The following is a 14,034-nucleotide window of genomic DNA, read 5'->3' on the forward strand; positions in this document are numbered from 1 at the left end:
ACCCTAAACGCTCCTTTCAAGCTACTGTGCGAACACCTGAGGCTTCCCAAACGCACCCTTGGCCACTTTGTGTGCGCGTCTAGAGTCGAAAATACTCAGTTACGTGCGTGCAACCAAAAAACAAAAACCCTAGATCTGTGCAAGCTTCAACCCTGTAGTTTCAGACCCTTGTGTGAACTTTGTCCGTCAGACATATGCGAACCAAGACAATTAAAGAGAAGAGAAGACGACTTGATCAATATATCCAAATGAGCTTGAGGTCTCTTCTATTTATAGGTTTCCGTGAGGGTCCACTTGAAGTTGAGGCTGACCTATCCAATTGTACATATGCATAGGGCAGACCTAATCCAATTTACAGGAGTGGATTCATAAATTCAAAAACCAACCTCTGCTTATCCAAACTGTTGATTTGGAATATCATCGGATGTGCTCTAGCCATGAAAATTGGTGGAGAGGCTAAAGCACATGAGATCTCCGAGACCCAGAAATGGTTTGAATAGATTGTACCCGATTTGGGAGATATTAAAATAGTTAATATTTTTAATGGAGTTCCTAAGTCTAAACTTAGGAAAAATAAAATATTAATGGGTATTAATACAAAACTGGGTTAAAAGGTTCCAAAAGTCATGGATCAAGCCAAATCTAATCTTAGCCGTTGATTAGATATTTAATCTCGGTCGTTGAAGGACCAACGAGAAAAGTATAAGAAGAGGCTTGAGGGTCAATTAGAGAACACACCAGAGTGATCAATCATTCATTTTGCTAGAGCGGGGTTGTTAAGCAAAAATGAATCAGTGATCAACAGTGAGGGGCAATGAGTACGAGGCAAAAAGGCAGAGACAGTACTAAGAGACCAACGTAGAAGCAGAGAGAGCAAGAGCAGCAACCAGTCCAAGCTACGCAAAGGCCAGAGGGACTACATCATCCACGCAGACGTTGTTGGAGTGACGCAGAGGGTCCTAGAGGCTGCGCAGTGCCTCAGAGGGTTGATGCAAAGGGCCCTGGGGCTGACGCAAGTCAGCAGGAGGCTGACGCAGAGGCCAAAAGGGCCAACATTGGCTTCAGTTGTGTCGGAGAGGGTTTCGTGGGACAGGTTTTCTGAATACCTATTTCCGAATATAGAGGTATTGCTGCCATATATTTTTCTCTGTCAAGTGAGCCAGTTTGGCACCCAGTTGTACTCAAGGAAATACTGCATAATAATAAACCCTCAAAATAGCTACACCAGTCTTCCCGCATTGGTTTTTTCCAGGGACATTTGTCCAAAAATAACAGTGTCACTTGTATGCTTGTTTTCCTTCAGTTGTTGATCTGTAGATGTTGTGACTGTATTGTGTTTATTTCAATATTTAACTGTATTAAATAACTTGTTCGAATTTAAACAAGTAGAAGAAATCAACTAGCAGAATACAGATTAATTTTCTAACGGATAGACTTAGAAAATTCAACATGGTATCAAAGCGTGGTTGCAAATCAAAGGAGAGTTGAAGGCATCAGCTGAGCAGAGCATTTGCAGCAAAATCAGTTGTCCCGAGCAACAGTAACTAATCCTTGCAGAAGCAACAGAGGAAGGGTTGACGCAGAGGGATTGCGTCATCAGTCTGGGCCAAAGAGAGGCTAGCGCAGAGGCTGAGGAGGGCAAAGAGAGGCTAACGCAGAGGCCAAGAGGGCTAACGCAGTTGGCCGAGAGCGTTGTTTTACCGGTGTCGGGATTGCGCAGAGCCAAGAGACTCAATCCTTCAGTTGTTGGGGTGAAGGAAGTTGTGGGCAGTTTGCAGGAGCGAAGCTGGTGGGGTACTGTGGTTAGAATAATACCTAACCGGGTAAGACCAAGGTAGAGGGAGTTGCTGCCAAGGCAAATTTCTAGCCAAGGAATCTGGATCAGTGTTGCAGTTGCACAGACAATCGGAGAGAAGCAACTTGATAGTTGGCAGAAGGATTTCCAGGAGGGAAATCGGGACTTAGAGGGAGTCTAGAAGAGAACTTCCAGGCGGGAAGTAGAGAGACTCAACAGGAGTCTAACCGAGAACTTCGAGGCGAGAAGTAGAGAGACTCAACAAGAGTCGAACCGAGAACTTCCACGGGGGAAGTAAAGAGACTTGGAGCAGTCGACAGAAGAGCAGCGAGATGACCGTGAAAGGGCTAAGGGATCAATACAGGCTGGACGAAGCGCCCAACTTTGTAGTATGGAAGGCCAAGTTCTTGTCCATTCTAGACAGACATCGTATCAAGGGCTTCGCCTTGAGAGTGATGGCTATCCCAATTGACCCGGTAGCTAATGAAAGGTATGAGAAGGCAATGGATAAGGCAAAGTGTATCATCCTTGATGGGGTCAAGGATCATGTGGTCCCACATATTGCTGAGAAGGAAACGGCAAAGGAGACGTGGGACACTTTAAAGGCATTGTACCAACATACTTTCGTGCAAAGGAAGATGCTCCTGGAGAATCAGCTATGGTCATACCAGATGCAGAAGGGAGAGCAAATAGATGTCTTCCTTGGTCAGTTGAAAGAGATCCATGACCAACTGACTTCCATAGGGGCCACGCCGGATCAAGAGTTGATGGTAAAGACCGCACTTAATGCAGTCTCCGAGGATTGGGAGACATTTTTCTAGAGCATACTAGGCAAGGCGAGTCTTCCAGATTGGGAAGAACTATGGGCGACTCTTCGTCAAGAAGAGATCAGACGGCTGACCAAGACAAGGAGTAGCAGCAAAGGGGTCAGGATCAAGAAGGGGGAGGAAGAGGATGCAGCTCTAGCATCTGCGAGAAAGCAGGAGAAGAGGAAGAAGAAGGACCTCTACAAGGTCAAGTGCTTCCATTTTGGCGAACTGGGTCACTATGCGAATCAGAGTCCAAGGTAGAAGAGTAAGGGAGAGGCTTCTGACTCGAAGGCAACGCCAAAGAGGGCAAAAAAAGAAGTCGAGGAGGATGACGATTGTGCCACTTGAGAAGAAGTGGGGAGACATCGAGCTGTAGTCAGGAGGACTACAGGCACTGAGGGGCAGGATCCTTGAGGTACCCAACCTCTTGGATTATACCTTGTTACGAGAGCCCCGAAGAGGAGTAGCAGGACTGGCGGATGTCAGTAGAGACGGATGCAGATGAAGCAACAGAGAGTGCTACAGTGCAAGAATCCCCGGGCAGCGCGAGGTTAGCAGGCTGCAACAGTGCGAGAGGCACAGGAGTGTTACAACGATGCAGGATGGCACAGAGAGGTGTGCAACGGTGCGAAATGCAGGGACTTGTTACAGCAACGCAAAGGTCAGTAGAGGGAGCACTTGTTAGCGGTGGAGAGAGCTTAAGCATCGGGAGTGTTTCTAGCCTGACAAGGATGTCAGATGTTGGATAGATTGGTTACTTACTTCTCAGTAACTAAGTTGCAGTGCAGTAGCAGTATGTTGTAGCACGATGCAACATGATGAGAGGGGATGCAGTGTAAATGCAATGTTGGGAGGATGGACCAACAGCAGCACGGATGCAGAGGGAGCTACCGTACGAATGTAGCAGTGGTAGTGGCTGGGCCATGGGCAGCAGTATAGGATGTAATAGTGCGGAGGATGTTGGGCGAGGAGGCCTAGCATCAGCACAGGGACCGATGCCGGATAATCAAGGTGATGCTCAGTGTGGAGTATTACTAAAGCATAGTCCTCGCTAAGAGGGAGTGTTGATTTCGGGTAGCATCGGATGTGCTCTAGCCATGAAAATTGGTGGAGAGACTAAAGCACATGAGATCTCCAAAACCCAAAAATGGTTTGGACAGATTATACCCGATTTTGGAGATATTAAAATAATTAATATTTTTAATGGAGTTCCTAAGTCTAAACTAAGGAAAAATAAAATATTAATGGGTATTAATATAAAATTGGGTTAGAAAGTTCCAATAGTCATGGATCAAGCCAAATCTAATCTTAACCGTTGATTAGAGATTTAATCTCAGTCGTTGAAAGACCAACGAAAAAAGTATAAGAAGAGGCTTGAGGGTCAGTTGGAGAACACACCAAAGTGATCAATCATTCATTTTGCTAGAGCGAGGTTGCTAAGCAAAAGTGAATCAGTGATCAGCAGCGAGAGGCAGTGAGTACGAGGCAGAGAGGCAGAAACAGTACTAAGAGACCATCGTAGAAGCAGAGAGAGCGAGAGCAACAACCAATCCAGGCTACGCAGAGCCCAACAGAGTCAGCGTAGAGGCCAAAGGGACTGCGTCATCCATGCAGAGGTTGTTGGAGTGACGCAGAGGGTCCCAAAGGCTGCGCAGTGCCTCAGAGAGCTGACGCAGAGGGTCCTAGGGCTGACGCAAAGGGTCCTAGTGCTGACGCAGGTCAGCAAGAGGCTGACGCAGAGGGTCCTAGCGCTGACGCAGGTCAACAAGAGGCTGACACAGAGGCCAGAAGGGTCAGCGCTAAGCTTCAGTTGTGTCGGAGAGGGTTTCGTGGGACACGTTTTCTGAATACCTATTTCCGAATATAGAGGTATTGTTGCCGTGTGTTTTTCTCTGTCGGGTGAGCCAGTTTGGCACCTAATTGTACTCAAGGAAATACTGCATAATAATAAACCCTCATAATAGTTGCACCGGTTTTCCCGCATTGGGTTTTTCCGAGGATGTTTGTCCAAAAATAACAGTGTCACATGTGTGCTTGTTTTCCTTCAGTTGTTGATCTGTAGATGTTGTGACTGTATTGTGTTTATTTTGGTATTTAACTATATTAAATAACTTGTTCGAATTTAAACAAGTAGAAGAAATGAACCAGTAGAATACAGATTAATTTTCTAACGGATAGACTTAGAAAATTCAACACAAATGAGGTGATCTTTAGGTCGATTTTGATCCTCTCAAAAAGAGGAATTCAATGCAATAATTATCTCCGTCATGTGAGTTGTCCAAAGTGGAATTTGACCAGTTGCATAATTTTAACATAGCGAACAAACATTGCAGTATTTCCATAAATCCCAACACTTTCAATTGCAAGGTCTTTTTGAACTAGAAATTGTACACCCCAATAGCATCTGCAATTTTCTACAAGCAACAACCTTTCACCAAAACATTCCTGCAATGTAATCATGGTACTTACAACATTAGAGCATGACAACATTTTCCTGCACAGTTTCTTGCAAGGTCTTTACAGCTCTACAACTTGCGACAACTTATGAGTTTGTCCACTTCCACATTCCTGTATCACCTTGTAAAGTTAAAGTGACAAATCTGACTCTTATAAGACTAATTGTAGTGAACCAAACCATCTAAAAAATAGTAGAATCACAAATGTGGACTCCAATAGCGATTGAGGGTGAGCAGATCTGGAATAGAAGATTTACAATGGCTGGGTAGAAGTCAAATGGGAAAGTTGCTTTGGAATTTATTTGGGACACAAAAAATTCAGATGATGATATCCCTGATGCTTCTCTCGTTGCCCTATAAATTACTCACCTGTGGAGAAACAAATGATCTTTTGCAATGTTCTTCATGCTATGGTTGTACCCCAATCCATAGCGTTTCCCTGTTTATCTAACAGTCTGACTGTTTGGAGTTTCCCCATCTAAAAGATTTCACTTTAAAAAACATGGACATAAACATCTAAGGTGAAGAGACTGTTGATTTGAAGTAGCTTCGGATGTGCTCTAGCCACGAAATTTGGTGGGGAGATTGGGGCACATGAGATCTCCAATACCCAAAAAGGATTTGGGCAAATTCTAAACAATTCAAGAGATATTAAAATAATTAATATTTTTAATGGAGACCTTAAGTATAAACTTAGGGAAAATAAAATATTAATGTATATTAATATGACACTGTGTTAGAATGGTCCAAAAGACATGGATCAAGTCAAATATAATCTTAGTCGTTGATTAGGGACTTAATCTCGGTCGTTGATATGTCAACAGGAAAAGTATAAGAGGAGGCTTGAGGGTCACTTGGAGAATACACCGGAGTGATCAGTGATTCTATTCTCTAGAGCGAGGTTTGCTAAGAGAAATAGAATTAGTGATCGAGAAATGCAACTGAGGGGCATTTGAGTACAGATAGAGAGAGATAGTGTCAGAGAGCAGTGCAGTAGCCGGGGAGAGTAACGCAGAGCCAACCAGGGCTCACGCAGGGCCACGCAGAGGCAGTCGAGCGCTGCGTAGAGCCTCAGAGAGGCCAACATTGCTGACGTAGGGCCTCCTAAGGCTGACGTAGACCCATCCAGGGTGACGCAAGGCCAGCGCTAGGCAGAGAGGGGCTGACGCAATCTAGAGAGGGGCTGACGCAATCCAGAGAGAGGCTGACGCTGGGGTTTCTGGGGTTTCAACCAGGAGATTTGTCAGAAGTTGTCGGAAGGTTTATCTGGAGTTTCAACCAGGAGGTTTGCCAGAAACTGAGAGGTATTACTGCCAAGGAAATTCTATGTTGGGTAGGTCAGTTTCAACACCCAAATTGTACTCTGATATTGCTTAATAAGAAAACCCTCAAATCGCTGCACCGATTTTCCCACATTGGGTTCTTCCGGAGACATTAGTCCAAAAATAATGGTGTCATATGGTGTGTTTGTTTCTATTTCTTTTTAGTTGTTGATTTGTAATATGTTGATCATGCACTAGTGTTTATTTTCAGTATTTACATTGTAAATAACTTGTTAAGAAAAATAACAAGTAGATAGGAATAAATCAGATAAAGTGCATGGAGGGTTTCTAACTAAGTAAACTTAGAAACTTCAACAGAGATTGGACATGGGACCGTCCTCTTGAAATAAGCAATCCCCAAAATAGCTCTAACAGCTCCACAAAATGTAAGACAACTTAAAACCCGCACAATTAAAACCAAAAAAATAAAAAACAAAAACAAGAGTGATTCAAAGTATAAAACAGGATATCTCTGAACAGTAACACAATCCAAACATTAGAGATGACCAAACTGGGCATCAGTCTTCTCATTTTGGTCACACCTTCACAAGCTTAGAAAACCCCTATCTAGACTAGCTTTGTCTACTGGCCCTCTAACAAGACAATTTGAACATCCACTAGTTACCTAAACTACTCCGATCAGACGCAGACTGACTAATCACATACAATGAAGAAGCTCTCAGCATTCCTACATTCAAATATATCCATCTATTCACAATCAACATCTGCTAAGAAGAATACGGTAAGCATGGAAACTATGCTGGCTAGGAAGCTGTTCAAAAACACAACTGATGTCTCAGTATCCTCTTTGAGGTAATCTGTAGTATCCGAGTTTGCTGATATTACATAATATTTCTACTAAATTACTACTCGGCACTGTCAGTGCCCATTACATCACAAATCAGTAGTGTTTGTTGCCACCAAAGTCAAATCCTCCTCCTCAAGATAATCAAGAAACAGAATGGCGCACAGAATTTAGTGAGCACGGATCATGCACCAAACAGCTCATATTTGTCTTTCAGGGAATGAAAAACAACTTTAAGTCCCAAAGTTTACAGAAAAAAATATGGTGAACTGCAGCGGACTAGAACTTTAAAGGAAGAAAAACACACAAAAAAAACAGAAGCTGGAAGACTGAATTTTCCAAGATAGCCGCCAACAATCTTTTCCTCCTTAAGATACACAAGATTTTAAACATTCAATCTGCCAACAGATAGGCAATGGTCATTGCACCACGTTCCCTTTCTCAAGACAGCAAACATATTTAAAAGCAATCTAGAATGCACCAATTACAGAAACTTTATGAAAGCAGAAATTCAAAGAAAAAGATAATGGTCATTGCACCACGTTCCCTCTTTCAAGACAATAAACATATTTAAAAGCAATCTGGAATGCACCCGATTACAGGAACTTTATGAAAGCAGAAATTTCAAAGAAAAAGGAGTGCATGCAAATGGGGAAATTAATCTTGTAAGACAACACAGTTGGAAATTGGACAGGCTAGGAATCGGGCCCAGGACCTGCACCTGGCCACCAGATTGCTCTAGCACTGAGCTACATGCCCCCTTTCATGGTAGGCACCCTTTACCAATTCAATACCATTGTGTGTATTGCTATCTCCAACGTTCCCCCACCCCTGAAGGCAAACCTTGGTTAAGGCCTCCTAACCACCACCAATCAACCTCCAGACCTGGGTCTAATAATAACATGTCAAAATTTGGGCAACTGGGGAATCGAATCCAAGACCTGCCCTAGCCAATGGGCTGTTCTACCACTGAGCTCTATGCTCTCTTTCATGACAAGCACTCTTACCGGTTCGATTTCGAGGTGTCAATTTCAAAATCCAACACCCCCTTCAACCCACGCCTTGCCACAAGTCTCCTAGATACAACCTATGAATCTCAACATCTAGCTCCAATACCATGTTGAAAATTGGCCCAACAAGAAATCAAATCCAGGACCTACCTCTGGCAGGCAGGTTGCTCTACCATTGAGTTATAAGTCCCTTTTCGTGATGAACACTCGTGCCGATTTGATATCAAGGTGTTGATTGATATCTCCAGCACCCTTGGCGGAGCCACACTTTGGCTCATATCTCATGGCCGCAGTTAATCAATCTCGATACCTGGCTCTGATGCCATGTTGAAACTTGGTGTAGGCTAGGAGCTGAACGCAGGAACTGCCCCTAGAAGGTGGACTGTTCTACCACTGAGCTAGCTGCCTCTTTTCATGACGGACTCTCTTATTGGCTCGATATCAAGGTGTGAACTGCGATCTCGAGATTGACAAACAGTACCCATTTCATTTTTTTGCACACAAACTTTACAAGAACCTAAACTCTTGACTCCTTCCCAACCAAAAAAGCATAGTAGAAGGCAATGCACAACTGCACCAAACTCACTCACTTAAGCCAACAGAAAAATAAAAAATATGAAATAACAAATGCAAGCAAACGCACAAAATTTATGGAAGCTCGAATTTCATTCAAAAACAATGGATCCAAATTGCAGCATGCTCACTTAAACCATTGTACCAGATTGCAGAAAGTTTAACACAACTAGCATTCAAACAAAACCCAATTGCAGAAACTTAATAAAAGCACAATTTCAAGCCTGGAAACTGTACCCAATTCCACCCACAACGTACGGACAAATAGAAAATTTAAACGAACAAAAAAAACAAGGGAACGACTCCATACTTTCTATGTCCCCTCCGAGCACTTTTAGTCCTCTGCAACGTGTGGGTAACCTTGTTGGTGGGCACTTGAGTTAGGTCTGAAACGGTGGAAACCTCTGGCTTAATATGTTCAGCAGTTGTGCTGAGTTGGGATTGAGCACGCCTGGAAACCATGCTTCTGAGCTCATAGTGTCTCCTCTCGACGGTTTTACAGCAACCCAATGCCTCAATTTCTTTGTTGGTGTTGCTATTTCCATTACGCATCTCTGTTACAGTTGTAAAATCAACTGGGCTGTCACTGGACTTAACACACGGGCCTTCAACTTCAAATTTCACTTCAAGTGCATCTGCTTTTTTTCTATTTCTTCTTCTTCTTGTTCTTCCCCTTCTGCTATACACTGAAATGGCCTTGTTATTGCTGTTGTTCATTGATAGGGACTGTGTGTGATGAGGGCCATTGTTGCTGCTTGCAGTAGTATGGGATTCTCCATCTTCTTGTGAAATTATTCTCCTCCTCCTCTTCCTGCTGTATACCATCAAGGGTTGGTGCTTCTTCCTGTCATCCTGCGTGGGGTTTTCCATGGGATTGGCTTGGTTAGTATGCCAAAGGGGTCAAAAAAACGGTGGGAAAAAGTACTGGGCAGTAAGAATACAGTTGACCAAATAAAGTTAGGGTATCTTTCATGGAGATTTCCCCGGGTTTGATTAAATGGAGGCCTAGTTGGCGGGAATGAGACTTTTGTCATTTGATTGCGAGTTGTAAATCCGTGTTTTGTCTCTTGAATTTGTCCAAGGCATTGAAGCCTGCGTAACGTAGAGTTTCGATATTCGCGTCATTGATTGTTTCTGCGTTATTCCTTCAAGGGAGGTTTATTTTGGCCTCTGGTTGTTTCTCGAGGGAAGATAAATTTTGTTTAATCTCAATAGTAACGTATGTCTATCTCAAAGCCATGTTTGATGTGGAATACAACGACAAAGCGGGACTACAACGACATTAGAGGACTTTGAAAGTGCAACACACCATCCTCATCAATTTTGCGAATGAACGATCACATACCACAAGGATCACTATACACTTGAGCCGTCTTCAACGTAAACTCCCTTTACCACATAAACTCGAGTCATTTAACAATGTTGGTCAAATAAACCCGGTTATCAACATCGTTGTCGTTGCTACAATTATAAGATACTATGTCATACTTGTGCTATGGAAGGAGTATTGAACCCAATTGTTACCGCTTTCAGAGATATCAGAGACAGTTACAGCAGTATGTTAACATTGGTTCTTTCGCATTGTCTTTTCAGTAAGGGGATTGTTAGAAAATTGGATCAGCTTATCATTAATTTGAATAATAAGAGGATTGAATTGCAAAAAGCAGGGAAGCTAGTGGTCCCATAGACTCTATCTAGTCTCGTGGACGTTAAAATTTCATTTCATGTTATGACTTTACACTATTCCAAAGTTATGAAAATCATGTCTCATTACCAATTGTGTCATGTGATGTCATCTCCTTGTCTTACTATTCCAACTTACCAAAAGCATGTTTCATTGCCCATATAATGGGTAAAGCACTTCAGTGATTTGTGGATTTGTGTTTTGTCCTTCTTTAATATTATGTCATCTCCTTGTGCCTACTATTACCAAAATTATCATTATCCATGTAGAAGCATTGCATTACAAAGTTATTTGTGGATTTGTGTTTTTTCTTTGTTTTATCTTTACTTCTTTTTTTAAGGTTCTTTTTATATGAGTTAATATATGATAAAAATACTTCATGTAAGAGTTTTGGCAAACTTTTCTAGTTCTTTTTAAAGATTTTCCTAAAGAGGTCATTGTATGTTGCATTTTAGGAAAGGGATTTAACATCATTTCCTTCATGGTAACTCCTCCTTGCTCCTAGCTTTATTTTCCATGTGGTATTAAAGAAATATGGAACCATGACAAGTATTAATATTAGAAGGAGGTAATGGGTAAGTGTAAATTGTGTGTTGTGAATAAAGAGTAGGGGGCTTGTGGGGAGAGTGAAATGCACATTGTGAATGAAGAACAATAGAATTGCAAGGGAGAGGGGAAAGCATTGGGGTAATAGAGAATGGTATACTTGTGAAGGAGAGACTTGTTGGGAATGGAGAGTTTTAGACTTGCAAGGAGAGTGAATTGAATGTTGTGAACAAGCACTATAGGACTTACATTTTGTGAACACTAGTTCGAAGATTGAGTTTCATGGTTATTGCACTGGCCTATATTTTATTCTTTAAGGAATTTAAGGGTATTAACTATTTAGTGCACTTAGCATTCCCCGCCCAAATGTTCATTCAATCATTTAACATACTTATTGAAGGCTTTGTATTTAGGTTTTGCATTAAAATTTACCATATAGTTTTTCAAATGTTTGTATTTCAAAGACCTTTTTGATACAAAGTTGTTTGAAGTGTGGTGACATAAGATGCTCATTGAAGTTCAACGATGACTAACTAGAACTTTCCTAGGATGTATTGTCTTATCTTATGCCATTGACATTGATAGCCTCGTATTATTGCCTACTTCAACCCCACAACAAGTTTTACTACAATAGTGATGCACAAGAATCCTTTCAAGTGGGATTAGAAAGCATAAGATTGAAGCATTGATTTCATAAGTGGCTGCAAGGGAAGGGAGATTAGAACTTCAATCAACGGTTCTAAAAGGTATCAAGTTCATGTTATTGAGGAGGCCCAACATCTTATTTCACGAAAGCAATAGTTGTATCGGTTAGTTCATCAATACAGTGTAAAGTCTAGTGTTATGTTTCCCACTAATGTGACAAATTGAAAAAAAAAAGAGTATAAGTAAACTATCAACCATCACATGCAACAATGGAATCAACTAAGCATGTGTCGCCTCCTGAGAACCTTAGAGAAAAAACCCATCTGGTAGAAGTAAAAAAAAAGTCAAAAACTGAAAAAAATAAGAACAAGTCGATGTTGTCAAGTTGGACAATACCATTGAAGATAAAGGTCATTATGTTATTAGCATGCATTCAACACGGTTTATTACCTTTAATTTAGTAAGTAGTTCTTCCACACATGTTGTCATTTTTGTTTTAGTGAGCTTTCAATTTTAGTCAATATCTTGTTTGTCTTCATAGAGCTTGGGTGAACCATCTCTTCATTTGACATGGAAAATGAAGTGTCACTAGTAAGCCCCATCCCCAGTGATGAATTGGCAAGATAACTTCATTTGTCCACATGGAGCCCACCCAAATATTATCGTCTACAATGATCGATTTTATTGTCCAATGTGACCTAGTGGTCATTTTGTGCACTTACCATCATTTGTTGATTTATTATTTTTATCGTGCTCTTAGTCAACCATTTTTAACAACACCAGCTTTAATGATTACAAGTTGGCATTTTTAATGAATCATCATTTTGTGTCGTAAAAGGAGATAGTAATAAAGTCATGTCTTCAAAAATCAATGTGATGATAAGTTTGTTTCACTTATTTTATTTCTATGATTTAGTGAGCCTTGTTTACAATTCCTTGTGGTTCTCTTCTTTTCATCAATGCTACTTGTTTTGTTATGGAATGTGGTTATCAATTGGACAAGAACCTTTGAGTTCTTTGTGTTTTAGAGGTTTCATTTAGTGACTTTCGTATTGCCATTTAAAAATGGAGTGCTACTAATAGAAACACTTCTTTTAATTGAGGTCATCTTTTGATATCTTGAATTTTCATCAACTTTTTTTTAATATTTTTTTAATTGTTTTATTTTTGTTTTAAATACTTACTTTTTATAATTATATTTTCCTTTATTTTTCCAAAAAGAAAAATGTTAAAAAAATACTAAAACTTAAAAATTCTCATTAAAATTAAAAGTGTTAGATGCCACTTTTTTTAGTTATGATTGTTCATTTAATTGTGTATTGTTAATTAATTTAGGGTGGCATGCATTTTGAATTCTTGGATTCACAATTATATCAAGAGTGGGGGTGAATCATTATATTGACAAATTCTACTTATTTAAACATTTGAAAATCATAAAACATCAATCTTATAAATTGAACAAGTAACATGAGATATATGTGGAAACCTTTACAGGATAAAACCACAAATATATGAAGGATCTTGTAGGCACCAACCCATAGGAGACACCAATCTCCATTGTTGTTTTGCATGCACCAGCCCAAAGGAGACACCAATCCTTTTTGCTACTTTGTAGGCACCAACCTACAAGAGACAACAATCCCCTCTATTGCTCTATAGGAACCAACTTACAGGGGACACTAATCCCCAATGATGCAAGATTTGTATGCACCAATCCCCACTACTGCAAATATTCGTAGGCACCAACCTACTTCATTGAGTCTGCTTACTTCTTCACAATGTATGTTAGTTGTTTCTACATTCACCAAGTCTACTTCTTGTTGTTACATTCACTATGTTTGTTGGTCACTTCTACCTTCATCGATTCTACATATTGCTTCTTCATTCATCAGGTCTACTTCTCCTGAAACTTATTTCTTTTGGCTTCTTCCATGGGTACCTAGAGATCTCTTCTTTGTCTCCTCTAGATTTTGGATTTTGAAATATCATAGAAAGGAAGATATAGCGAAAATACCAAGTTGACTTGTTTGAAGAAGCTTTCATGAGCATTCAAGAAGCCTAACTTATTTGAAGAAGCTTTCATGAGCATTCAAGAAGCCTGACTTCCTTAAAGCATATCTATGAAATTATAGCGAACCAAGGTCTATAATTTGAACAACATGTACATGATGATCTTCTATCTGTATGCTCCAAGTTTCACAATCTGAAACATCCCAAAACAAAATTTATAATGAAAATTCCAAGCTAACTTGTTTGAAGAACATTTTAAGAGCATTCATGAACTAACTTCCTTAGAGCATATCTCTGACATTATAGTGAATCAAGATTACAAATTTGAATCACGTGTACATGAAGAGCTTCTACCTGTATCTTCTAAGTTTCATGTTCT

At 40.6% G+C, this 14,034-nt stretch overlaps 1 protein-coding gene across 3 annotated transcripts in view; it reads right to left on the reverse strand.

Annotated features, from left to right (window-relative positions):
- Positions 1–9,953, reverse strand: part of LOC149225714 (uncharacterized) — a 250,618-nt gene extending 240,665 nt beyond the window's left edge. For 2 of the 3 annotated variants that reach the window (XM_089377289.1, XM_089377288.1), the window contains exon 1: positions 9,081–9,953. In XM_089377289.1, coding sequence (XP_089233415.1) covers positions 9,081–9,640 — 560 coding nt within the window. In that variant the 5' untranslated portion in view covers positions 9,641–9,953. The remainder of the gene's footprint in view (positions 1–9,080) is intronic. The other variant, XM_089377287.1, reaches the window with a different exon arrangement.
- Positions 9,954–14,034: the final 4,081 nt, after the last annotated feature.

The sequence above is a fragment of the Pinus tabuliformis genome, chromosome J, assembly GCF_031772625.1.
Source record: "Pinus tabuliformis cultivar Carrire ecotype Pingquan chromosome J, CPIR1, whole genome shotgun sequence".
Classification (NCBI taxonomy): domain Eukaryota; kingdom Viridiplantae; phylum Streptophyta; class Pinopsida; order Pinales; family Pinaceae; genus Pinus; species Pinus tabuliformis.